The 27,754-nt window shown below is 37.3% G+C and overlaps 1 protein-coding gene across 2 annotated transcripts in view; it reads left to right on the forward strand.

The window, feature by feature from the left end:
• Positions 1 to 1,748: 1,748 nt before the first annotated feature.
• Als2 (Amyotrophic lateral sclerosis 2) overlaps positions 1,749 to 27,754 on the forward strand; it is a 34,024-nt gene continuing 8,018 nt past the window's right edge. Inside the window, exons 1-10 of one of the 2 annotated variants that reach the window (XM_083139117.1) lie at positions 1,749 to 1,938; positions 3,202 to 5,277; positions 9,621 to 10,563; positions 12,281 to 12,482; positions 14,277 to 14,466; positions 17,089 to 17,255; positions 17,712 to 17,821; positions 20,625 to 20,827; positions 22,856 to 23,129; positions 25,626 to 25,852. In XM_083139117.1, the coding sequence (XP_082995243.1) occupies positions 3,209 to 5,277; positions 9,621 to 10,563; positions 12,281 to 12,482; positions 14,277 to 14,466; positions 17,089 to 17,255; positions 17,712 to 17,821; positions 20,625 to 20,827; positions 22,856 to 23,129; positions 25,626 to 25,852 (4,385 nt within the window). In that variant the 5' untranslated portion in view covers positions 1,749 to 1,938; positions 3,202 to 3,208. The remainder of the gene's footprint in view (positions 1,939 to 3,201; positions 5,278 to 9,620; positions 10,564 to 12,280; positions 12,483 to 14,276; positions 14,467 to 17,088; positions 17,256 to 17,711; positions 17,822 to 20,624; positions 20,828 to 22,855; positions 23,130 to 25,625; positions 25,853 to 27,754) is intronic. The other variant, XM_083139115.1, reaches the window with a different exon arrangement.

The raw sequence follows: 27,754 nt of genomic DNA on the forward strand, positions 1-27,754 counted from the left end.
AAATACAGCATCACCAACCAACATCCAGTGGCGTCTCGTGGCCTCAAATTTGGCCGGGGGTTATTTTTTAAAGAATTTAAAATATAATAACAATTCACGTGAATTACAAAAAATAGGTATTTTTTTCTTCTAGACTACAAAACTGGACTTACTTTTTTGAAAGAATTTAAAATGTAATGACAAATTACATGAATTACAAAAAAACGGGTATTTATCTTCTTCTAAACTACAAAACTGGACTTATTTTTTTTAAAGAATTTAAAATATAATGACAATTCAAATGATTACAAAAGAAACAGGTATTGTTGTGAAACATACCTGTCTACGAACGTTGACTCCTGTTCTTCTGCTCAGCAAATTTTGTTATTACTTTTTCGTTGAAGCGCTCTATGTTTGAAATGTATTCTTTCTCTATTGTAAGCAAGTGCCAAGGCATTTGGTCTGTCTTGTCCCATTGCATTTCTTAAGCAGGTTTTAATACGCTTCAATGTGCTGAAACATCGTTCAGATTCAGCTGTTGCCACTGGAGTTATTAAAACTATGTTTGTCATTTTTACTGTTACTCTAAATAATTTTAAATAAAAAATGAATGCAATCTACTGATAGAGTTAATGTTTTTCAACTCTTCACTACAATAAAGAACACGAAGTTCCCTCTTTAGAAGGGATAATAAATCTGGGAAGATGCCTCTGTTTAAAGATTCTTCTCTTTCATTATGTCCTCGTAGAGCAAGTTCATGTCGACCACAAAATTTTAAGCAATCGATAATTCTATTTAATATATGCCTATTTTTCCGGACAAATTCATTGTGTCTTGTAATTAACAGCCTATGTCCTTCATCAATTTGTGTTCGAACATCAACCCTGCCAAACTCACTCAAACATAGCGAATGAAAGCCACCAAAACACTGCAGAACAACACGCGACGCAACGGAACTAGCCCCGAATCAGCACTGAATTCCATTGCACTCTCCCCTCCTCTCTCTGCTAGCATGTGAAATTCACTGTAGCTTAGGTGGGTGTAGGCCACGCCTTCCTTTGCGACGTGCCCCGGACATCGATAATTGACATCAATGCCGCTAGGAGCGCTGTCGTATCCATTGCAACAGACGATTAATTTACGTGGGTAAAAATCGCCTTTTAAAAGAATGTGTGATAGTTATGCGTTATGGTGATTGATAATTACGTGAATACGTCCGGTTTTTTTAGGGGCTAAACGCCGGAAGCCTCAAGGGACGAGACGCCACTGCCTATCTCTTCTTCACAGCAGCAGCATGTATGACTTCAACGTTATTCTTAAATTGTGGAAGCATCGAGCAGAAAGATTTGCTAAAATTAAATGTGTATATTATATTTTCTGTTTTACATGCTCATGAGGTGTTGTTTTGTTCGCTTTACTTGGCATAGGGACATTTTGTCAGTTGTAGGGACATTTTGACTACGTGTGTAGCCGAAAAGTGGTTGGCAACACTTGTTGAATAGTGCAGTGAAGACCGGATGATGACGGATAATCTAATTTTTACAAAAGTTACAACAATGTTATTCTTCCTCGTTTTCAGTTATTGTTTCATGTCCTGATGTGCTCATTCGTTGTTTCCTTTTCCTTTAAATTAAGTAACAATTTTTCTACATGGGAATATCTATCGTTTTTAACCAGTAGCGACCTAGGTTCTCAGATGTGCTAGGATCTTCGTAGAACAGATATACAATGCATGCTGTTGATATGTAATGAGACAAGAAACATACCGTAGAGGAGAAAGTGTTAAAAGTAAAGTTGAAAAAAAAAAAAAAAAATCTGCGTGCAAATCTTTTTAAGTATGGTCTTGGACGAAGAAATTGCAGCTTATGTTTTAAACATATCTAGTTTTACACACACATATCTAGGTCATAGTTTTTGAACAGGATCTTTGTTGCTGAAAACTAAATGTGCAACAAGTAGGTTTGTGGTTTTGATAGTTGCTTTCCATGTCATGCATGTATATGTCCATTTGATGAATTATTTTCATGTATGATTTCGTAGTGAAATAATTATCTTGTTTTTGACGTGAAAATTGTCGCCTTATTTGTCGCTCTTTTTATTTTTACGAAGGGAGATGATGAATTCTTGTTTTGCTTTCATTCAGCTTTATTTGGAAAGACTGAAGTATATTTTAACGGGTACTAATTATTTACATTTTATGTAATGTTTCTTCCTTTATCATAAATAGTATATTTTATGAAGGACTATCACAATCAATCAAGCAATCTGTTTGTCCATGAGTTCCTTCTAGAATATACGTAATTGCTGTACATTTAAGTTATCGTTATATCTTTTCCCTGCATTACTTCACAGAAGTTATAGTTTACAACAAATATAGGGAATGGGTCCGATTGTTTTATGATTTTTTTTTTCAAATTCTCCTAGCAGGAAGACTAATTATCGTAGAACTTTAGCAATCGTTGTCACACGAAATTTGAACCTTCCTTAACGTAATGAGCACTGTTCGTATTTCGAAATAAGTTATGTTGAAAAAAACAACAACTTAAAAAAAATTACCTTATGCAAATATGCATGCTTCCCAAGGACAATGTATTTTCCATTGACAAGCGACTAAGTAAGTGGGAATTAATATAGAAGTAAATCAGAACCTTAGTAGAATGCATTTAGGGATTTTATTTGAATGCTAAGAAAAACATACCTAGCCTGCCTAACCTAACTACAAGAGTATATATTGAACAAAATCTTAATGAAATCTGTAAAACTCCACAGTATGTGTTAACAGAAGTAGATCGAAACCGAATCATGTAAGAATTGCATTCGTAGCATGATGAAATGTCAATAAAACAAAAGGAACTTGAGCCCAAAAATAAAATAATTTCCCTTTACCATTACATGTTACAGTTTCTTAAGAATGTTAACAAACTATATCCCACTCGAACATCTGGATTTTCCACCAGACTTGTCAAGTTCATTGGAAATTGAACTTTTAAATTATATAAAGTTTTGTGTAATGTATTTCTTTCCCTATTATATTTTGGACATTCCAGTATTATATGATGCACATCCACACTTTCCCAGCCGCATTCACATCTCCACACTATCCACATAACAGAAATCGGAGAATATTTATTTCCTATTATTGAACCAAATGCACTTTTGTTCCTTTTGAAAAATAAAAATAGGTCTCTGAACATCAGGTAACATGAGAATTTTTCATTGCAGGTCTATCATGCCTAATGTTTGTCTTTGGGAGAGGTCAAATGCAACAAAAGTGGTGAATGTGGAAATTCCTGATGATGTAGTCAAGATATGCTGCCTCGACAACTACCTTTTTCTTCTTACAAAAAGCAACAAAGTGTATCGTGGAGAAGTGAATAATGAGTATATTAATCTTGGTGCAATAGGTCATACAGCAAATGATATTGCATGTAATCTGTCCTTGTTGTATATTGTTAATGAATTTGGTTGCATATTCAAAGCATCACCTGACAACTGTGAGCAGTTGCAAGAGATAGTATTGAAAGAAAAAAGTAGGACTTGCGTGCATGGGTGCCAATCATCTGGATGCAGGATAAAGGTGAAGTCTATTGCAATTGGTGAAACATATATACTCTATTTGGAAGAAAATGGAGAGTTGTGGGCCTGTGGAAGCCAGTCTCAGCTTGGCATTTGCACAAGTACTTTCAATAGTTTGTCGGAGGTTCCAGAAAAGGTTAGTTTTTTCAGAGGAAGGTACGTGGTATCGGTTTCGTGTGGTGCAGACTTTGGAGTTGCTGTTTCTCAAGTTAACGAAGGGGATGACCTAAAAGGTAGTGTTGATGTTGAAGATGATGTTTTTGTTGCTTCTTGTGGTGTTTGTATGGGAGGCAGCCTTTCAATTACGTCTCCAAGCAGTTCAGAAAGCTGTCCACTTGGTGTACCTCTTACATCTAGTGAATTGGAAATACATAGAAAAACTTGTGAGACAGTTTCTGATAAAAAGTGGGAAGAATCAAAGTTGGATGTGGATAATTTGAGCCAAAACCATACATTTCGTACTGACGACAAGTGCGAGAATGACCGTTTTGAAGAATGTAATAGTGTTGAACAAGAACTTAATTCTGATAATTGCAAAGAGGGGAGAGAATTGAGGGCAGAATCAGATAATAAGGGTACAGAAGGTGAGCCTGGCGAATACAATACAGATAGCTCTTGTAGCGAGAAAGATATCTTGGCTTCCCTAGTTACATGCAATGAGGAATCTGATACTGATTTAAAAGAACTTTCCAATAATCATATGCTTTCTGAAACAAAAGAGGATGATACAACAGATGGAGAAAAGAATGTGGAATCTGAGAGTTCACCTGATACTAGCGTGAGAGCTGTTTCGAGGGAAGATGAGGCATCAGATGAAAGCAAAAAAGATGTCGATGTTACAAAATCTGAAAGTGATGAGATTTCTGATGATAATAAGAAGGGAATTGTGTTTATTAACACAGAGGCGGCAAGGCAGTTTTTAGCAAGGCAGTTATCATGGGTGTCAGGTTACGGTGGTGGTGAGGATGAGTCTGTTCCTAACATGGAGACCTCTTTCAGTCATCCCACAAGACTGTTGAAGCAGAATGTGTCACACGTAGCAAATATTGTCTACGAGGGAGTGAAAACTGTACAGGACAAAGTGGTGACATTTTCACGTCATGTGAGCGGGAGCTCAGATTTCAGCGAAGGACCTTTGCATGATTCTTTTGAAGAACTGAGCACAGAGGATCTGAAGGTTCCAAGTGTGAAGAAATCAGAGTTCGATTCTGTACCATCACTCTTTGGGTGGGAGTTGGAAGAGATGAAATTTCTGCAACATTCGGTGTCGGGTGACAGAACTTGCTGGTCAAGTGACGTCTCTGTGAGTGATAAGGAAGAGGAACGAAGTATTGCTTTGAGAGCTGATGCTTTAATTCAGGCTGGAAAGTGTATATTGGATCTTGAGGTGTGGTCCTGGGGAGCATATAATTATGGACAACTAGGTATTGGGGATATGCTGACGAGGACAGAACCTTCCTTAATTTCCAGAATAAGCTATTGTGGAGTTATTAAAATTGTGTGTGGACTTCATCATTGTCTTGCATTAACAGTTGATGGGAGAGTGTTTGGATGGGGAAGAAACTCGAGTCATCAAGTGTGCATTGAAGAAGATGCTGACCAAAGTTCCCCAAGACAAGTTAAGCTCTTGGATAATGAGAGAGCTAGAGATATTGCAGCAGGAAATGACTACAGTTTGATTTTGACAGATGGTGGACTTATCTACTTCATGGGCAAGCACAGGTAAGTTTTATATAATTTGTTTTTTATTTTTATGTTGTATTGGATCATAAGCGAAGCATGACGATGCAATACCATTTAACTTCAGAGGAAGTATCTAATGAAGTGAAACAGTAATTTTTGTGAACATTGCACCCATCCAGGGAGCTAGACATACTGAATAGTTAGCATTTCTGCCATTTTTTTGATCCCTGGATCATGAGGACACTTAAAAGACAAGCAGTAGTGGAATTCACTCTGGAAAGTCACATGACAACTGCAATGTGGTTCGATGTATTCCACATGGGAGAGCTTTGCCTTCAAATGGCTGCTTTGCCTTTGCATAGTAGTATAGTAAGATGTGTCTTGAAATAGGTAAATCAGTGGTTCCCAAGCTTTTTCGTTTCATGGCACCCTTAGTGTTTCAAGATTTTTCCAGGGTGCCCAAGTCAGAATGTAGGCGTATCTAACACTTGCAACTGTCAGTGTAGTTATGTTGGGTACTAGTTTACTATCCTTCGGACAGATTTCTTCATTTCTACAGAAGAAACTACTTGCCGTAATAAGTTCCTGTAGTATTGTCTAACATCGGGAAGGTGTTTTGTGTGAAATTCAGGTAAGTTTTCCATATCCTGGAAACTGATTTCTTCAAATATAAAAGTTTGGGGCTCATTTGGGGGCAGCCATTTTTCCAACATGGCGCATGGCTTGTTTTGCTCATGTAGCACTTTTCAGAAACTTGAATATCTCAAAAACCATTAGAGCTAGAGACCTGAAACAAAATTCTTGTAGCTAATGAAGGATACTTTGTATGATATTCAAGTATGTTTTGCTTAAACTTGCATCGTAAGTAGGAAAATTGGGGTAAAAATAGTTAAAAAATTGGATTTTTAAGCCCGATTTTTTCAATGAAGGGGTTTATCTAAGGCTTCATTTTTTTTTAAATGTGTAAACCTGCCTGCAGGGTGTCTGTAAATAAATTATCAGTGCTTAGAAATGCAACCCTTTTTTACAGCATGGGCTCAAACATGGCCGTACATTGAATTTTGACAGTTTTCGGGATTAAATATCTCAGATGGGTCCTCTTAAAAAAATCTGAAATTTTGTCCAAAGGAAGCCCTGCATGATCCTAACTCTCGGTAAAAATCTCAACTTTTAGATTAGATTTTAGATTCAACTCGTTTTGGTCAATATGAGGTAACGTGTGTCACCCAATTTCTGACGTTGCAAAGTAAGGTTTAACATAAGGTTTTAATACTTGACTTACCAGAAATTGAAATTACAAGGTATGACAATTGAAAATCTGCAAAATTTCATTGCAAAACCAGTTGGTGTTGTCAGCTCCAGTTTCCTATTCATTCTCTTCGTTAAATCAGTCAGAATTCTAAGTTCCTAAGTAAATCATCAGAAACCTTCAGTTCGTCACATATTTTTTCTTGGCCAAGTGGTAGCAATCAAACTGATGATTCTGACCTTTTCAACATTATTTCTGTTAATTTAAATTTTTCTTCTTATAATTTTAATTATATGATTGTACTGGCCACACAAGGGATTGTCACACTTACTTTCCTTTTCTTCAGTTCTAATACTTTGTGAAAAGCAACTCTCCAGTTTCCTTTGCACTCTTTGTCTGATGTGAATAGTTTTTCGAGCAAGAGCACTTTATTGTTTCTCTGCCATCAGCATCCTCAGTTCTGAAACAGAAGATACATCATAAACAGAACAGACTTCATTCATTTCCTTTAGTTTTTCTTGTGTTGGCACAAAGACATCATTTCCATTCTGGCATTTAAGTGAATCATTTTCTCCAGATTTTACTCCAACATGTCAGGCATATTGATTTAACTGGTATAAGGCTTTCTTGACACTTTTTTGCCTTACCATATCATGCAAATTGATTTTTAAAATTCCCTTACTTAACTTTTTCTTTAAATGGTACTTTTGAAGGTCACAACATACTTTACCATATAAAAACTATTTTCAATGGTATTTGCATATCTCTAAGCCATCCACCTGTAGTCTTGACCTAAGAAGTGTTTTATCATATGTTAAGATTAGTGAGGTCTTACGAAAAGTGTATTTATGACAATCCTCTCCAGTTAAAAATTTTACAGAACACTCCATTTCCTGTCAAAGGTAACGAACATTCACAAGTCACTACTCTCGGCACATTAGGCAAAGGAAGAATGACAGCAGAGATTGTACATGCACAGATCAATTCCAGGCTTGCCTCACATCCTATCAAAACATGTCTCTGAATCTTCTGCTGTGCGTGACACATCTACTTCAACGAATGTCTTTTCTGGGGGTGTGAAAAATAAAGGAAACAAAAGATAATATATATTCTACCAGCTTTGACCCTCCAAAATAAATAGCCTACTTTCAGTGGAGTGCCCAAGGAGGGATTGGTGGGGGTCATAACCCAATACCTTTGGCCTAGTATTCCATAAACAAAATTACGTCAAAGGCAGGATAATGTGCCAATAACAGGGCTGTATACTAAAAAAGTATATGTTACCCCCCTCCCCTCCCTTTCGAAATTCCTGGACATGCTACTGCCTATCTTAAGCTGCATGTACTGCTACATTTAAAAAATGGAGGGGAAGCTCAGTTTTGGAGCAACTGACAACACCAACTGGTCATCGGTACCTAATAAATCAAACCTTTTGCAATGAAATTTTGCAGATTTTCAATTGTCATACCTTGTAATTTCAATTTCTGGTAAGTCAAGTATTAAAACCTTATGTTACTATATTTTCTGAGGCTTTATTTATCCCAAATTTAAAAAAAGAAAAAAAAAAGACTTTGTTATTCTAAGTATGGGATGTAGTTTAACCTTACTTTGCAACGTCAGAAATTAGGTGACATACGTTACCTCATATTGAATCTAAAAGTTGAGATTTTTACTAAGAGTTTGGTTCATGCAGGGCTTCCTTTGGACCTATTTTCAGAATTTTTTAAGAGGACCCATCTGAGATATTTAATCCCGAAAACTGTCAAAATTCAATGAATGGCCATGTTTGAGCCCATGCTTTAAAAAAAGGGTTGCATTTCTAAGCACTGATATTTTATTTACAGACACCCTGCAGGCAGGTTTACACATTAAAAAAAATGAAGCCTTAGACTAAACCCCTTCATTGAAAAAATCGGGCTTAAAAATCCAATTTTTTAACTATTGTTACCCCAATTTCCACCATAATTTTCGTACTTACGATGCAAGTTTAAGCAAAACATACTTGAATATCATACAAAGTATCCTTCATTAGCTACAAAATGAATTTTGTTTCAGGTCTCTAGCTCTAATGGTTTTTGAGATATTAAAGTTTCTGAAAAGTGCTACATGAGCAAAACAAGCCATGCGCCATGTAGGAAAAATGGCTGCACCAGGAGAACTAAAGACAACAATTTTTTTTTTAACATTGGTTTTGATACCTAGAAACGTGTACAAACATACGTACTAAAAATGAAATTTTTCTAAAATGGTCATGCAACCAACATTGGATGGTTTGGCATGGAATAACCCGTAAGTGTCATTTCAGTAAAAATATTGAAACATATTGCAGCGCCCCAGTAAGCCAGCCAGGGTGCCCTGGAGCACACTTTGGGAACCACTGTAGTAGATGGTTACCCAGGTATCAAATTTCCCATATTACGATCACATTTTTGCTGCATGTTGTGAGAAATATTAATTGTTGTGCATGTGTGTGTTAACACTGGACAGGGTGCAGAATTGCAAATAGTCTCTTACATTATTTCCCACATTTAAGTTTTACATTTTGATCTCTATTAATATGTTGGGGATGAATGTAGTTTTCGACTTCATGGTATGAACCAGAATGTAAATCATTCATTTACCACTTTGTTTCTCTTCTAGTAAAGAATGCTGTTGGAAAGTTGGCTGTTTTCTGTTGGTGCTCTAGAGCTATGTTGCCACATTAACAATTTCCGACCTTATTAATATCTTGGGGCAGACAGTTAAATTTTCGGGAAGTACATATTAGTGGCATACTATTTTTGTCAAGACTTAACACAGTAGAGATTGTGATAATTTTTTTTTACTATAAAATAGTAAGTTTCATAGTTACTTGATGCCTTAACTTTAATTTGTAAGTCTTGCAATTTCATACTTTTGGTGGTGCAATAAAAAATGAAAACATCTACTGAAACTTACAGGGATATTTTACTTTCAATAACTTCTATTAACAGCCTACATTCCATATGAAATGCTTTTAAAGTTCCATTGCAGTTAAGATATTAGATGTATATTCTTGTGTGCAGGTATGACAAGTAGTACTCTATTCTGAATACACTGTTGAATATAGTTTGGAATTGGATTGATTGTATATGATGCATCCATTCATTTTCAGTGTTGGTGCTCCGAGTGGCATGGTTAAAATATCTCTCCCAGAAAGTCCCGATTGTATGTTACTACCAAAGCAAGTATTTTCATCCATCAACCTATGTGGCTGTGTATTTTCTAAGTATGCAAGTAATGTTTTGGAATACTTGACTGATGAGAAGATATTTTTAGAACAAGGCCTGGTTGTTCAAGAAACAATTTTTAAGATATTGAAGCACAACAAGAAATTCACGGTTAGTGAACATTATGAGTTGCTTTTCAATAGCTACAGTGATATACTGTATATTACCACCTTGAATATACTTTCATTATCTGAATACATATCACATGAGAGGAGACTTGATGGTGTCAAAGTAGTTCAACATGTGGAAGAATTTTGTTACATATATAGAACATATCTTGATTCAGTGTGTGGGGTAATGGTAGTTGGTGGGTTTACGACAATTGCATCAGGATTACACAATGCAAAAAAGTTGCCTGATATATTTGGCAAGTACCTCGCCACAAAGAAGAAAAGCTCTGCAAAAGTTGTCGTAGCACATTTACTTTTGGAGCCTCTCAATAGGTTAACCATTTACACAAAATTTGTTCAGTGCTTGTTGAAAGATTACGAAGACCATGCAGAATTTGTCGTCTGTAAGAAGCTCCAGGATTCATTGGTTCGATGGGAACAGTTGTGTGACGAGATCAAGAAAACAAGATGTGAAGCGGACTTAACAAGACAGTTTTGGGAAAGCTCAGGCAAGATATTTGAATCTCTTCAAACACCAAAACTGCGTTACATTAGGGATTCACGCTCGCATCCGATAACATTGTTGAATGCTGGACGTTTTGCGTCTCATTGGTTCATATTGCTTACGGACATTCTGATTCATTCCTCGAATGTGCAGACTGTATTCCCCTTGAAGACTGTGTGGGTCAAGCCTCTTGAAGATGCAGAAACATACAAGGTAAATTTCCTGTTAACTTTAAGTTTTATACTTCACAAGCATATATCACTTCATAACATTTTAATAATAACTTATTGTTTTCAATAATTGGACTTGTTCTAGTGGCAGTTTGCAGCTGCATCGAGTGAGTCAACCAATCATTTTGTTTTCTTTTCTGTCAGTGTGTTCAAAACATTTGAAAGCTATATCTGAGCAACATATTGTAGCAATTGCCCTATACATGGGCAAGTCCACCGTTACTCTTGTAAACAACCATCAGAGACTTTTTTTACTTACGTCTGAAAGTTTTCACTTGAATAAATTCTACATATTATTATTCAGGATTTTTTTACTTTATCATCAAAACCTTCATGTTAAAAAGTCCTTCAGTAAATAGTGTAAATCTTTTATATGTACAAGCAGACTCTTTTTAATTCCAACTCCAAGGGGACATGAGAAAATTTTCAATTAACAAAAACGTGTATCATTAAATATGATTTCAAGGGGAATAAACTTCTGTTCAAATTACAGTGTGTTTCGAATTATCCAACTTCAAATTTAAGAAATCCACTGTATAAAAAAAATGCTTGTGACCAGAAAAACTCACCCCTCATGAAGATTTAAATTTAAATTCCTGTAAATTTGAGAGTGATCATTTATTGATATTTTTATATAAACAACACCATAATGTTCAAAGATAGAATTTGAAGTCATTAATCATCTTAGAAACTCAAATTTGTAATTGTGCTTTACCCTTGTGACATTTTATTCAGTTCCTTAAGTTATAGGCTGATACATTTTGAAAAAAAAGAAGCAAGATACTATTTTGTGCTTTGGTAATATTGTTACCATGTGAATAGAAGGAGAAAGTAAAGCATGTAATGTGACCACATGGCAAACAGTGTTGTCACCTCAGAAAGAGTTCAGTTTTTCTTGCAAATTGAACATGAGTAGTTTTATGTGTGCAGTTCAAGTCTAGATTTAATACCTTTCATCTTCCAAGAGGATAGAAATTGCAGGTTTGTACAGGAGTATATTTTACATCATGCATAATACATTGTACTACCTATTACAACACAATGCCAATACAGTATTGCCACAAAGCTTACTTTTCAGATTTGCCATCTTCATGTTATTTATCCTGTTCTCTGAATATTTCACATGTGTGTACATGGAAGTTGACCCTCTTGTTTCGTTTTCATTATTTGCATGCAAGCAAATACACTGGGTAAGAGGGAGGACCAATATGTGCTACTTGTGTTTCAGCATCAAAATGTTTTGCACAAACCTGCAATCTTTAGCTTTCTTGTTGAATTTCTCTTTGTCTGTTTCGTCTAATTATCATTCGTTCTCATCGTTGCAATTAACCAAAAGTGGAAGAAAATCAGTGTTAAAAAAGATAAATTCAAAGTTGGAAGTGAAAAGGAAAAAATACATGATGCACAGTATGCCCTCAAAATATATTCATTAACATTTGCTATCATCGTGAGCAGGGAGGAGGATGACCTAGAAAGTAATCCATGTCAAGACAGGTAAAATAAATGAAATCATAAATTCCCAGATTTTTCATTTTTCCATTCTATACATTCAATCTTCGTGGTCCCAATTAACCAAAATGTTATACAATTTACTCTCACTTTAAGTTTTTCACCTTGGTGCGTTATAAAAGTCGAGGTTCCACTGTACTGGATTGTAAGCTTTCTTTTAGTGTAAAAAAATTCAACGCTTTCTTTCCTAGAATGCTATTCTTTTGACGATGCCAGAAGATAGCCTGACTGTTTTCACTCCAACACCCCAAGACAAGGTTGAGTGGTTACAGGCTCTGCAAACAGCAATCAGGAAGAGCTTGAAGAAAACTCACAGCCATACACCTCCTGTATTGAGAAGTGCAGAGTACAAATTCACAAAACATCCCATCTTCAAAGATGCCACCTATACAGGTATGGTTGTAATTACATTCACATTTTCACTCATTTGAGCATGTTAGTAGAATAGTAACAATGCATGTATTCAGTACTGTAGTCCCAATACAGGGTACACACAAATTTTCTCAAAACTTTAGGTAGGGATCATGTTTCCATGAAATATATGGCTGGAATAATTTGACTTCTGGAAAAATGTCATTGCTGATAGAGTAGTGATGATGTTGCTATAAGTATAATTGACATAGCAGAGGTATGTTACAATAGTGAGAGCACTTTTCAAATAAAAAAAATATGATACAAGTATTTTAATGATTGCATTTAAACTGAAAAGCTACAATAATCAAAAGTAGAAAGTATATGCATTGAAGCAGAAGGTATATGCTATAGAGTACGGTTAACCAGAGGGTATACAGTGTATACCACCGTATACCCTCAACTACAGCCCTGCATGTATTCATATCAGCTTTAGATATCATCAGTCAGAGAAAAGTGCCTTACAACAAGGAATGACATAACTTTCAGAGATGAGAGAGTTTTCCACATCTTTACAATTCATGTGTATGGTTATATTAGTTCAGAAGCTTATTTCTTCATGTTTTTGTAGGTCGTCTACCTCATCAAACCCAACTCAGTTTGTGTCAATGAGGATAAATCTGTATTTAATTGAACCAGTGTGATGCAATTAGTTATACCAAAGCGAGAATCTAACTACATTCCAAATTTTGCTTCAACGGAATTTTTCCATTTTAATATTGTTTTTTAACCTGTCTGTTAGAAGGTTTGTGAAATGTTGATATTTAAAAATTTGTGTTACATTATAGGTATGTACTCTACACTTTTTTTTTGCATTAAACGTAGGAAGATATCTGCTAGTTTATTTTCAGGTTCAAGGGTAAACTTGTGGGGTAGCAGTAATTTCTATGTTTGGAAATTCACATTGCATTAATAATAAAATATCCTGTTTATTTTCTTATTTTTGTTGTTCCTCTTCTTACAATGATACATTTTTTTTTCACTGATGTGCATAAATACATAAGTTTGTCCTACATAATACATTAAGTGCATCCATGTTATAATTCTTCCAAATTTTTCTAGTTTAAATGTTTGCCATTTTGTTTGAAAAATTCCCCTCATTAGGAGAATAAATTGTGCAAAATGTTCTAATTTATGGTTGCTACTGGCAACAATATTGTGACGAATAAAATTTGAAATGTTTACAGTTTAACTGAATTTTTTTCAGTTTCATTGTTAACTTTCTGACTTTTTAACAACAATAAGTTTTAAGCAAAAACAGTAGGAAGAATTAAGACTTTTCATTTCTTGTTTACACCATACATCCAGGCATATAATATTTGTACTAGTACCATCTGTGTCAACGTGCAAAATTGGCTACACATGAACAACTAGAAAGTGAGAGTCATTATAATTTCTCATGTATAGATATAAGAATAACATCAATTTAACATTTCAATGTTTTATCTTTCTGTAGCCAAGTATTTCCTTTTTTCCTATAGCTGCATCTTAGTCATTTTACTTATGTATTATACTGTAGACAGAAGATGCTAAAGTAGAGACATCTATCAGTGTGTTGCTACACTACTAGAACATGCTCACTGAAGCCAATTGAGCTATATTATTTTTTCATTGTATTTGGATTTAAATTTTGAGCTCGATCAAATAAAGTTATGACAATCAGTATTTGTGCTGGTGAGTTGTGTGGGAGAGGACATATTTTGCATGAATCTCGTACAGAACTTTCTTTGTTGATTGAACTTTATGTACAGTAGCATAATATTTTATGTTTTCCAGGTCACTGGTTGTGTGGCAAAATGCAGGGGCAAGGCAAGATAACTTGGCCAGATGGTAAAACATATGTTGGTCAGTTTGTTGACAATATGCCACATGGTTTTGGCAGACAAGAATCTCCAGGAACAGATGGCGTCACTGTGTATGAGGGGCAATGGAGCAATGGTAAAGAGAGTGGCAAAGGCGTGTTAAGGTACGTGTTATTGCATCATTTTTCAGTTTTAATCTTGTTTTGTGAGTTGTCTTGTATAATTACCCTGTTATCCCCTGAATTTTTATTGTGTGATGTACAAGTTGCACTGCGAAATGAGGAAGATGTTTCAAATACTGAGAGAGTGAAATTAATATTGAAGAAATAATTTGCAGCTTTTAGTTTGTGAGGAATTGTGTTGTGAAAAGTAGGTCGTGTAAGTGACTGTACTTGTAAGTTGCTGCTGTCGTAAACATTTTTTTTTTTCCATGTGGAAATATTAAGTAGGGTTGAGCCAATACCAGTGGTATCGGTATCAGAAAGTATCAATTGGAATTCATCTACCAATACCAGCCGATACTTTTTTGGCATATTTTCCTTTCACGGGGTCCGCAAAAGTGCCGCACAACATTTTTGCGTAATCTAATTATCTTGGTAACATGCAAATTTCAAACTTTCTTTTTATTTTGCACAAATTATTAAAGAAAAACTGTATTTTTTGATTATATAATATTCTGATGTAATTCTTTAATATTCTAAAGCAAATATATTGGTAAATTCATGCATATAATCAGAGAAGATTATTTACACACCAATATTAATCAATATTTTGAACAAATTTTAGTTATTGTAATTTTCAAGTATCAGTATAGGTGGGAATTGGTAAGAGTATCATCATCGGTATCGGTTCAAAGTGTTATCGGCTCAACCCTAATATTAAGTCAATCAAAGCTAATAATCGTAACCTATTGAGAACATAATAGTAACACTAAGCTCATAAGAGCATTAATCATAATGGTAAAAACACCTTAGCACGTTAACATGTACAGTCACGGACACTGGTGGGTTGTAACAATTCTACAACCCGGCAGTGTCCGTGACTGTACAAGCATCATACAATTTTGGCCAATAGTTATTTAAAATTAGTTGTTGCATGCAAAGTGATAGGAAAGATCTTGTTTTTCACAACACATAATTTGTGGCGGTGAGTGAAGTTACATAGTAGGACACAGATTAGGGGGAAAATTCAAGGGAAGCGATTATTTCAGGATCTTGGTGTCCCATTTTTATTGCCGGTGTTTGATTGATTGAGGCTCAGTCGGTAACGCGTCTGACTACCATGCTCAAGGGCCCGGGTTCGATCCTCGGCCGGTTCAAAACCGGGAACTTTTCTAACGATGGAAGCTGCCCCGGTGCCCACCCAGCGTCGAATAACATGGGTACCTGGGGGAAACCCTGGGGGGTAAAGGCAGTCAGGGGCATGATGCTGATCACATCACCCCAATTCACGACCGGTTCAAGAAAGTGTGGGGCGTTACACCCACACCCCCTATACGCCTTCATGGCATGGTGCTATGCACAGGGGAGCACTTTACCTTTACCTTTTACACACACACACACACACACACACACACACACACACACAAAAGTCATCTAGTACAGTAACCTAACATAGCAAGGATCATATCTGTGCTGTTGCTTACACATTAAAAATATTTGTAATAAATAAGAATTTTATTATATGTATACAGGGTTGTTCGCTTTATATCCGACCATTTTTGACGGGTACTCACCTTAAGAGATACTGCGCTGCCACCACCGATCATGTTCTATTGGACCCCCAGCAGTGTGGACTATCGCCCATCATCGCAGTTTCCACTGCAGCAAGCTCCAGCGCAGGGCAGGCATGGGAATTCTGTTCCACTCCTCCCTGCAAGCTTTCCATAGACCATCCAGGGTGTGCGGGCGGCGATGTTGAAGACATCATTTCAACAGTCCAAAAATCCATTGGACTGGCATCTGGGCTTTTCACAGGAATGTCTTCAAACGGAATGACACGAATTCCTAATTCCTCTGCCATTTCCTGATAAAAACATAGTGATGTTCTGGCGGTATGACTCGAAGCCTTATCCATATGGATCATCACCTGGTTCGCGACCATTCCATACAATTGTGGGATGTCTCTCTGATAGATAGGTGTCAGAATGCAGTCTTGGAAGTATCTGGCATTCACCTTCACGTTTTTGTCCGCCTTGTGTATCATCAGCTTACCTTCATATCCGAATCCCGTCACAACCATAAAGCCACGAGGGAAACTTTCCCTGCACTGACGAACAAAGTTGCTGCACCCCTTGCCGTCAATGTCACGGTATGTGATTGCCCGAATATGACCACCAGCAATGACACTTTGCTTGCAGCCCTTCTCCTGGTGGTTTTCGTGGGTGAATGTTTCGCAAGGAGAGCCTGTTTTGTGTAATGGGCCACAATAGCTTTCGCAGTAGTCATCCCGAGTGTTAACCCATTCTCCCAACACTGTTTCACAATGCGTACGTATGAAAACTTAGCATGGAAAGGGCCATTACGTAACCCTCCCAATACCGGTTGATTTTCGGCACCATTTGATAACATTCACTACCAACACTCACGCACCTACAAGATCAGACACAACACTGCTCCCGCCAGCAGACCCATAGTTCCAGCATGATAGGCCAGGTGGCAGCACCGAATCAAAAATGGTCGAATATAAAGCGAACAACCTTCTGTATTAGAGAGTGATTGACTTAAACAAAATTGTAAACAAGATGATGTGAAATGATTACATATCAGTTCTTGTACTTCTTGCAGATATGCAAATGGTGACGTGTATGAGGGGTACTTTAAGGATGGACTGCCCAGTGGCCATGGTGTGTATAAGCAAGGGCAGTTTGTTGCATCAGCTGCTTCAGTGTACATTGGAGAGTGGGAAGCAGGCATGAAGCAAGGCTACGGTGTGATGGATGACATCAGGACAGGTACAAAATTAGCATCTGTATTATGAAATCATTTTCTTTTTGCTCATTTTGGAGTGAACTACATTGCATTTGAACCAAACCAAAGGATCAATTTTAATAGAGGGTGGTCATCTGGTGAGTCAAGCACTACACACACTCACCACTGAGGTGTCTATACCTGCGAGAGAAAAGTTTATGTATATGTGGAACATTAGGTGTGTGTGTGTGTCTTCTATCTCCTGCTACCTCCGAAACTCAGTTCCCCCCTGTTGTAGCTGAGTGGTTAGTGATTTTGCCTTCACTGTGTAGTCCTGGGTTCAGTCTCCAATAAAGGAAAATTTTCAGTGTTCACCCAGCATCATGAGGAAAATTTAAATATTTTATTTTATATGCTGATTTTGTAAGCTATAAAATGTAGAATCATACTTTACTTGTGAATTCTAAGAAATAATCACTTGATCATTCTTGTTCTTATAGGAGAGAAGTATTTAGGAATGTGGCATAACAACTTGAAGCATGGTGCAGGGATGATTGTGACTCTTGATGGCATCTACTATGAGGGAACTTTTGTAAATTCTAACCTAACAGTGAGTATTATTTTTTATGTAACTATTGTATTGGTGAACACAAGGAACATGCGGGTCAAGATTGCATTAATGGTAAAATATATGTAAACAAATTTTCACCGCCATTGCTTACGCGTGGGGTGTAAGGGAGATTTCAGACCAAAGCGTCATACAACACAAGTTGCTTGGGAATGAGCCAATCAACAGCAACATTTCACAGTGTAGCAACAGAACAGGCCACACAAGCCTGCGTTCAATTGTGACACACATCACAGGTTTTTACTTACGTGGGCTATGCTTTTGGGATCAAATATCTCCGTTACTTTTATTTTCCGTATGATGGAACCAATTTTATATTACGTAAAACATTGAAATCTGTCGATTAAAAAAAAAAAACTTAATTCTCTTGGAGGTATATTGTGTTAACGGCCTGAATTATATTTCACGTACCCTTGTTTTCATAGCAAGTTTATGAATACATATTGGGCCATCCCATAAGTAATGTAGTTTTTTGCAAGGCTGGGGAAAGAATGCCATGTGACAGGGAATTACAAACTATTCCAAGATCACGATACTATCAATGGATACGACAGTTTATTGTGTATTCATGGACAGAGCGAGATTGGTCTGCAGCAAGTTGTATGTATGGAATACTGTGGTGTCTGAAGAACATATACTGCATGTCATACTTTATGAGTTCGAACAGGGACATTCAGCTACCATTGCGGCACAGAACATCAATGTCGTGTATGGTCACGGGACCCTTGATGTCTGCAAATGTCAAAGATGGTTCACAAAATTCCGGTCTGGAAACACCAGCTTCACTGATATAACACGACAAGGGAGACCCATCGAGCTGGACAACGTCGTTCTAAGAGCAACTCTTGAGAAGAATCCACATCAGATGGTTGAAGAATTGGACACAGCACTGTCATCGACCCATTCATAACTCATGGTTGTGTCCAAACTGGAAAAATGGGTATCTCATGTATTGACACCACAGCAGCAGCATGTGGACATCATTGATCTACTGACCCATTACAAAAGGGAGCCATTTTTGGACAGAATGGTGATGGGAGATGAAAAATGGATCCTTTACCACAACAATAAGCGCAAAAGTCAGCGGGTGCCTATAGAAGGTGGGGTGGGAACAGTGGCAAAACAAGAGCTCTAATCACACGAAGTGATGTTGTGTGTTTGGTGAGATACGAGGTTTGGCTAGAAAAAAACCGGACTGATGCTATGAAATCTTTTATTCGGCATTTTGTACAACAGGAACTTTATCTCCTTCAAAGTACTCCCCTGCACGATCTGTACACTGCTCCATACAAATTTTCCATTGAAGAAGCAGTGTTGCCAGTCATTTTCGGAGATCATGTTCATTACATCCGTCGCTTTTCTTTGCACAGCTTCTACTGTCTCAAATCTGGTTCCTTTTAGGGCGGACTTCACTCTGGGGAATAAAAAGAAGTCACAGGGAGCAAGGTCCGGTGAATACGGTGGATGTTCTAACACTGGGATGCCATATTTAGCCAAAAATGTCTTCACTGACAGGGCCGTATGGACAGGAGCATTGTCTTGGTGCAGAATCCATTACTTCCGTTGCCACAAATCAGGTCGTCGTCTTCTTACTCGCTCACGAAGGGTTTTCAGCACATTAATGTAATGATGTTGGTTTACAGTTTGACCCTCGGGTACCCAATGAACGTACACAATGCCTCGAATGTCGAAAAAGACAATCATCATGGCTTTGAATTTGGACTTGCTCATGCGAGCTTTCTTGTGACGTGGCGAACTCGGGGTCTTCCAATGCATTGATTGGTGCTTTGTGGCAGGGTCGTACGTGAAAAACCACGATTCATCACAGGTTATCAATCTCTCTAAGAATGTAGGGTCTGTTTCAATGTTCTTCAAAGTGTCCGCACAAATGTTCACTCGAGCTTCCTTCTGTTCCAATGTCAGGTTCCTTGGCACGAGTTTTGAACACACTTTACTCATGTTTAAATTCTCGTGTAAAATTTGTCGAACACTTTCTTTGTCTATTCCTGTGATTTCAGCAACTGCTCTAATGGTCAATCGACGATCTTTTCGAATCACATCACTCACTTTTTGAATATTTGTTTCCGTTTTCGACGTGCATGGTCGTCCTGAACGTGGGTTGTCTTGGATCATTTCCTGTCCTTCTTTAAACCGTTTAAACCACTCAAACACTTGTGTGCGTGATAAACACTCATCCCCGTACACAGATTTTAACATGTCGTACGCTTCTGTTGCGGATTTCCCCAGTTTGTAAAGGAACTTCATATTGACACGCTGTTCCATTTTAATACTCAGCATTTTTCCAACGGAGCACAGACGCACGTTCCGCTTTGTCCAAGCGAAACTGAGAGGCCTGCACCCAGGGCAATTAGTCATTCTGTAGGCAGGGTATGGTAGTATAGAATCATGCATTGCTCAACCTTTGCGCATTCGTTGTTTGCCAATAGCAACATCAATCCGGGTTTTTTCTAGCCAAACCTCGTATATATCAAAGGAATACTAATATACAAGTTTATATTTGTGTTTGTAGTTTTTCTCATTTATTTGTTTACTCACAGATTATTTTTGCAGTTCATTAGTTGTAATGGTTCACATGAGAAGACGAATGAGTAGACCAAGAAAATGAAATAGAAATATGTGGAAACTAAGATAGAACTCTATGAGTATAATTAAATCACAGTCATTGCATGACAATTAACTGCTGATTCATGACCTCTCACCAAAAATGAACGTGTCAACATTATTAACAAATTTAATTTAACATCCCTTTTTTGTGTATGTACAGGGATTTGGAATTATGGTTTTTGAAGATTCTTCTTACTATGAAGGAGATTTTTCCAAAATTGGCACTTTCAATGGCAAAGGAAGCCTTGTCTTTCCAAATGGAGACAAGATCGAAGGCCATTTTTATGGTGCTTGGAGCGATGGTGTGAAGGTTAATGGCTTGCTTCAGAAAACAGTTGGTAGTTCCTCTGCTTCAAAACCAAGGTGAGAATTGAAACTTTTTTTTTTTTTATCAATGTAACACTATTGTTCACTTGCTTTTCTTGTTTTCTAGCTGATTTATCAGTTCTTAACAGTATAAACCAATAATTGGTGTTTGTGTTTTGGTAAAGTTAAGAGTAATTGCATTGATAAATGTGTATACTAGAGCTTACTGATTTCCACTGATGCAGATCCTATTATAACAATTTATATTTGTCCAGGATACTTATAAATGATAAAATATTAGCATGCTCATTGAATCGTATCATATCAATCTAGTAGAGATTTACTTCAAAATAGACAAAAGTTCTTTTACAAGATAATCACAGTGTTGAAATAGATAATAATAACAAAATCCATTTTTATGCAAATTGCTGGTGCAAAATAAATATATATTTTGCATAATTCTGAAGATATTTAGAATCCATGAAAGTGTTGCTCTGAATTTTGAAGACTGCTTTGACACTTGGACTCCAGAAAAATGTCTGTTGTGTGAGTGATAGAGTTCAAACTGATACATCTTTTATTGGTATTGGCCTAGCCCTCATTTGTACTGTGAAAGTGTACATTCGTACCGCATTTTTTTTTTATTGTTCTTTCAAACATAACTGCAAAATTTCATTTTGTGAAGACAATCCTTAAATGTTACCACTAAGACCCCCCAGAATGTAGGTAAATTAAAGAGTCCCTTTTCTTTTACAAGATAATCACAGTTCTTTCACCCCATCCTTTACTCTTTGTTAATTTCATTATTTTTCTTTTGTGGTGTGCCCGAGAAGCTCCATGATATTTGAATCACCATAAATAGTAGGCTGATAAACTGGAATGTAATCCCTGACTTGGATACATTTTTTTTAATAGTAACAATAATGTATATCCAGGTAATACTTCCTTGTTTATCCACTTCTAGATTTGCCAATGCAAATGAAAACCAGTGTTCCAGCAGCACCTTCCTCTTTTTAGGCATTGAGCTTTCCTCACTCATAGACATTCAGTAATAGCCAAAATGCTTCATGGTCAGAGCTGCAGAAATGTTGATAAATTTACACACAGGTATCTTTTTCGTAGATAAAATGCATCAGCCCTATGCTCATGTATATTTACGAAGGAGGTAAGGTAAAGTTCCCTGTGCAAATAGCACCATGCTATGAAGGCACATTTTAGGAAATGTGGGGGTAAGGCCCCACACATTCTTGATCTCTTGTCATTTTGGGGGTGATGTGATCAGTACCATGCTCCGGCCACCTTTACCCCCTAGGCACCCATTAATTTGAAGCTTACAAAGGAGGTGATTTCTTTATTCACATGTACCATAAAATGTTCTCTATATCATGTTGATAACCGTAAAAGTATCCAATAGGTATATTCATAAAATAAAACCAAGAATTTCACAAAAGCAAAGTAATAATGAAAAATTAGGATGAGGAGTCTAATTATCTTGGAAATTTTGTAATATTCAAAGTTTCTTTTTATTTTTCTCCAGTTTTGTGTGGATAACTGGACTTTGTGATTACATAGATGTCTTTTAATATTTCAATGTAGTTTTTCGAACAAGTGTTCTCGGGTTACCAGCCAGGTTAAATCGGCGTTAGCTTGCAATGTTTTGAGTGCATGAATTGCTGTCATCATCATCATCACCATCACATTCTCTGTTGATGAGAGCAATGTAATGCATTTGAAACATTGGAAGCTAACGCCGATTTAACCTGGCTGGTAACTCGAGAACACATGTTCGAATCGTGTCGCCAAGAATACTACAATTCCAATGTAATTTTTGTATCTTTTAAAGCTAAACTCTTGGTAAATTTATGCATATAATTGGAGTGGAATACTTACAAACTAATATTTATCAATATTTTGAACAACTTTCAATTATTACAATTTTCAAGCATTGCTGTCGATGGTAATCTGTAAGCGTATTGATATCGGTATGGATCTCAGTTCAAAGTGGTATCACCTCAATTCTACCAAAAATATTTTTTAATTCATAACAGAATTAGTGATACATAAATTATTCAACTTTTCTTTCAGCTCCTTTGGTAAACTGTGTGTACCACCAAAAGGAAAGTGGAAAGCTATTTTTAGCCAGTGCTACCAACTTATGGGAATTGAAGGTGACAGCCAGATAAGTAATACAAGTGCATGGGACAAGGTGGCTGTTGCCATCAGCAATTGCCGCCAAGAAGCTCACAGAAGGAAGAGCATCGACCTGAATGCCTCAGACATTTTGGACACAATTCCATGCTTTGGTCGGGAAGGACTGAACAAGGAAGATTATCAAAAAGTCCAGCATTATCTGTCCAAGGTACGCTGATCTTCATGAATTCTGCATATATCTACACTTCATTTATTTATTTTTGCAGGATGGCCCCAATGTAAAGTGTGTCTCAAAGGTCAATGAAGACTGTAATTGAAAAACTGTATTCATTGCATGGTTGCACATATCCTCATGTTAACAAAGAATGCAAAGCCAGCCACTTAAGTTACATGCAACTCTACATGGCCTCCAATCATGTCAAAACACAAATTCATTATTTGAAATATAAACATTGACTGCAATGTGTGGATTTGTGATTAGATATGCTGCTGATGATTGCATAACTCCACTAAGTCAATGAAATAACATTTGTAAAGTTTGATTTAAGAACCACCGTTGGAGTAAATTCAGCCTGGACATCTTCATATATGATAATCCATGCACATGTACACACATAACAACCTCCCCTTCTTCATTGTTAAACATTGGTATATCATCTTTCATCACAAGAAGTAGTAAGCACTAAAGTAACTGAAATAGCAGGAAAGATAGCTATGTCAAATTCTTTATTGAAGTGGGTTGTGACTTTTGGTACACCTGTACAGTTTGAACATCATAAATACACGTTGGAACCTCAATTTTACATTTTTCAAGGAACCAAGTTGAAAAAACTTCAAATGCGGAAAAATGTAAAATTTGGAAAACTTTATAGCATTACGCTCTATCTCATCTGTGAGAGTGCAGTGGTTGCGTCGTCGCCTTGTAATCAAAGGGTCCATGGTTCGATACTCGGTGGAGGCACATAGTGGTTCAGATCCCACTTGAAACTGTAGGTCCAGTCCCGATTAGCCTTTCTGTGCATAAAGTGGACTTTTTAAAACAACAATCAATCAATCGTCTGTGAGAATTCAATGTAAACTTGGGGTTCCACTATAGTTAAATTAAGAAATCTACTACCTGCATCCAAAACTGTTTATTCACTCAGCTTGTTTAGTATTTCTTCCTAGAGAATTTTGTAGAATTGTCATGTGAATTGCCTTTACTGTTTTCTAGTTATTTATTGGGTTGGTGCGAATGAAATGTCCGGCCCAGGTGCATCATTGCCAAAGGCCAAAAAAATCAAAACTACAATACCTAGTTAATCAAAACAGTCGCCGTCTGCAGCCACACACTTTCGTCATCGCTCAGCCAACAATTGGATTCCATGGCGAATGAAGTCTGGAGTCTGCGACACATAGAACTCCTCAACGGCATGTTGCACCGCCCGATCATCAGCGAAGGTCTTCCCTGTCAGGAAGTGATCAAGATGCCGGAAGAGATGGTAGTTCGTGGAAGAGAGGTCGGGAGAATATGCTGGATGAGGAAGGGTTTCATATTGCAGCATTGTCGTGCAACACGAGGACGCCATGTCTGTGGACCATTGCTGGATGCTTGCGGAGACGTTTGCGGTGCATTTCATGGAGTTCAGTACTGTAACGATCTGCATTGATGGTTTCACCTCGCCTGAGAAAGATATGATGGATCACACCTACCATAGACCACCATACCAGCAACAACACCTTCCGTGGATGGAGGGGTGGTTTCGGAAACAGCCCTGGACGTTGATCACGATCCAACCATTGTCCTGATCGTTTACGATTGTCATAACAGATCCATTTTTTATTTGAAGTGACAATCCGATGCAGGAAACCATCCTGGCTATTCCTTACACTTAGAGAACTGCACACATCCACACCTCCGGTGTCAAATCATGTGGTACCCATGAGTCCAACTTTTTTCACTTTACTGATCGCACGGAGCCGCCGAACGACAGTGGTATGGTGTATGCCTAACTCGTCTGCAATGGCACGAACACTTTTCCGAAGGTCTGCTTCCATGGCGTTCCTGAGGAGCTCATCCGAACATGATGTTGGTCTATGGCCACGGGGTTCATTTTGCAATGATGTGTCACCGGAACGAAATTTGACAAACCAGCGGCGAATGGTGCTTTCATTTACCATTACTGGTCCAAATGCACTGTTAGTGTTTTTGACGGCTTGCTGAGCAGAATGTCCCAGTTTGAATTCGTAAAGACAAATCGCTCGCAATTGTGTCTTCTCCATGGTGCACTTTCAGACGACCCTGTCCAGCAACACACTGCCTCCTGACTGGGTGCTAAAGCCTGTTTGCTGGACGTATACAGAGTTTATGACGTTAGACCCGTGACCTCAGTCAATCCCTGTGTTGTGTTGTTGAGGTGAGTTTCCCACCAGACGTCAAAGTGGACATTTCATTCGCACCAACCCAATATAACAAGAAATATTGCAGTGCGATGAAACTATTGTACATAACTTCACAGAAAGATTCTTCTCATTTAATATGTAAATTAAGTTTAAAATTTAATTGGTAAGTGTGGCTCTTCCAAATAAGATATATTTTCAAAAAGCGTCTTTACGAAAATAGAGCCAAATCAAATAAATCATCTATGGAAGGAGAAAAGCGTCACAAAAATGACTGAAATTCAAAATTTGCATCAGAGCTTTCATGTTTAATCTTATCCTGCAGGCATTTGAAAGTAACTACCATCCCCTTGGTCAGCTGTTGCTTGAAGTGACTAGAGTGTACACAGCCACTTATGGAGGTGTGAGAGTCCATCCTCTGCTGCTGCACCATGCTGTCCAGGAACTGCACTCCATCACATCCCGCATCTACGAAGTGGTCAGGGTTCTCTTCCCAGCGTTCCCACCAGACAACCAGGAAATGTTCCTTGATGGTGATGATGAGGATGAGAGGCAAGTTGGATGTCAACTGTTCTTGTAATAATTTTCACATTTTGATATTTTTTGTGTCTTATGGCCTGCCAAAAATTGTTTCTTTTTAATAACAGTTGCAACAGCATATTTGACGTACCGACCACAAGGAAAAAAGCCCTCCGCGAAAAGTCTCTGCGCAACTTCCCTTTCTTCCGTTCAACTCGGACCATAAGGAAGCATGCTCTACTCTGCCCCTCCCCTCCATGCAGGAGTCAGGTGCACAGGAGTCGCATGTCTACGCAAGTTTTTTTATCTTGTGGTTCCACTATAAAAAGTAGGTGTCCATATTTTGAAAACTATAAAAATTACTTGTTGATATTTTCAGGAAAGATATACAGGGTGAGCATAAAGTCTTTCCCTGATTACAAACTTTTATTGCTAAAGAACTATGCTAGATACAGATATGCAGTTTGTTGGAAATGGTAGCGTAATTCATAATGTTTTGTTATCAGTACACTTCGACATGTGCTCCCTTTGTTGCCCTTAGAACGTCCAGGCGTTACTCAATTTCTCTCCATGTCTTTGCCAACATCTCTTCCGTCACCGTCTCTATAGCATCCTGTATTTGTGTCTGAAGAGTTTGCATATCAGGAACTGGTGAACTAAACACTGTGTCCTTAACGTAACCCCATAAAAAAAAGTCAGGAAGTGTTATGTCCGGCGAACGTGGTGGCCACAATACGGGAATCAGAATAAGAATCAGACAAAACAAAGAAATGGAAAAAAAACTTGATGTATTGCACTACTTATTGCCATAGGTTTTATTTGCCTATCTACCGTGGAAGTTGAGATATAAATATTCATAATCAGGGAAAGACTTTATGCTCAACCTGTAATATACCTGCTGTTCAGTAATAACTTTTTTCCCTAAAATTAGGTTTTTCATTGAATAATGAGAAAATGGGTCGCAATAGACTACAGTGGAACCATGATTTTACCTTCCCAGATATTACATTTTCCATCTTTACACATTTCCACCTTACTGGTCCCAGGGAATCAAATTGTAAAATATTCCTGGATTACACTTTTTCCATGCATTTTAAGTTCTTTACCCTCATATTTGGACAGAAAATGAAGCTTTATCCCCACAATTGTGGATGAATTTAAAAATGTAAAGAAACAATTGAAACACTGGGTTTTCAGGAGCTAAAAAAAATTGCTTCTTTTGTTTGATTTCTTTGAGAACTGGTAGCTGTTGATGAGAGGGACTATTGGTCTCTGTTTAAGGGTAGGATGAATTTCTCTGATAACATTGTCTTAGGATGAGCCTGTTTTGTGTAAAGTGATGATCATCGGTGGTATGCTGTGATGCTGTAATGCATTGAAGTGTTTCAATGGACAATATTTTGGTGTTCCCCCTGGAATCATTACAAATGGGACTGACTAATTAGTGCACATTGATTAGTGAAATTGACTATCCAGCATTTCTTTAAATAGTACCTAACTTACTTCCTTCGCCAATTGAGTCACTTTTGTTTTTTCTTGTATGCAAAACTTAATTGGACAAAACAACAAGAAGAGCAATGTGAAAACATTGAACTTTCCCTACACAGTATGCAAGAGTAAGTTGTAAATTGACCAACTATTCAGGAAACCCCCAGTATTACATAAACAGAGGTGTTATATATTGTCAGAGTGTCTACTGCCTAGTAATTCGGAGAATATGTATGAAGTAATCTTCATAAACATAAAGAATTGTAACATGTAGAAAATTAAATCCTTTTAAGTCTGAGCATTCACAAAGATTTTAATGTGCAATTTTCAGTGTTATATTGCTTCTTTTTTATCATCCAGGAAGGATGATAGAGGATATTGATAAACAGATCTGTGAGTGTATTTAGTGGAAAAACAACAAACCAATCATATTTTCTTAGGATTACT

The sequence above is a fragment of the Lepisma saccharinum genome, chromosome 17, assembly GCF_977018435.1.
Source record: "Lepisma saccharinum chromosome 17, izLepSacc3.1, whole genome shotgun sequence".
Taxonomy (NCBI): Eukaryota; Metazoa; Arthropoda; class Insecta; order Zygentoma; family Lepismatidae; genus Lepisma; species Lepisma saccharinum.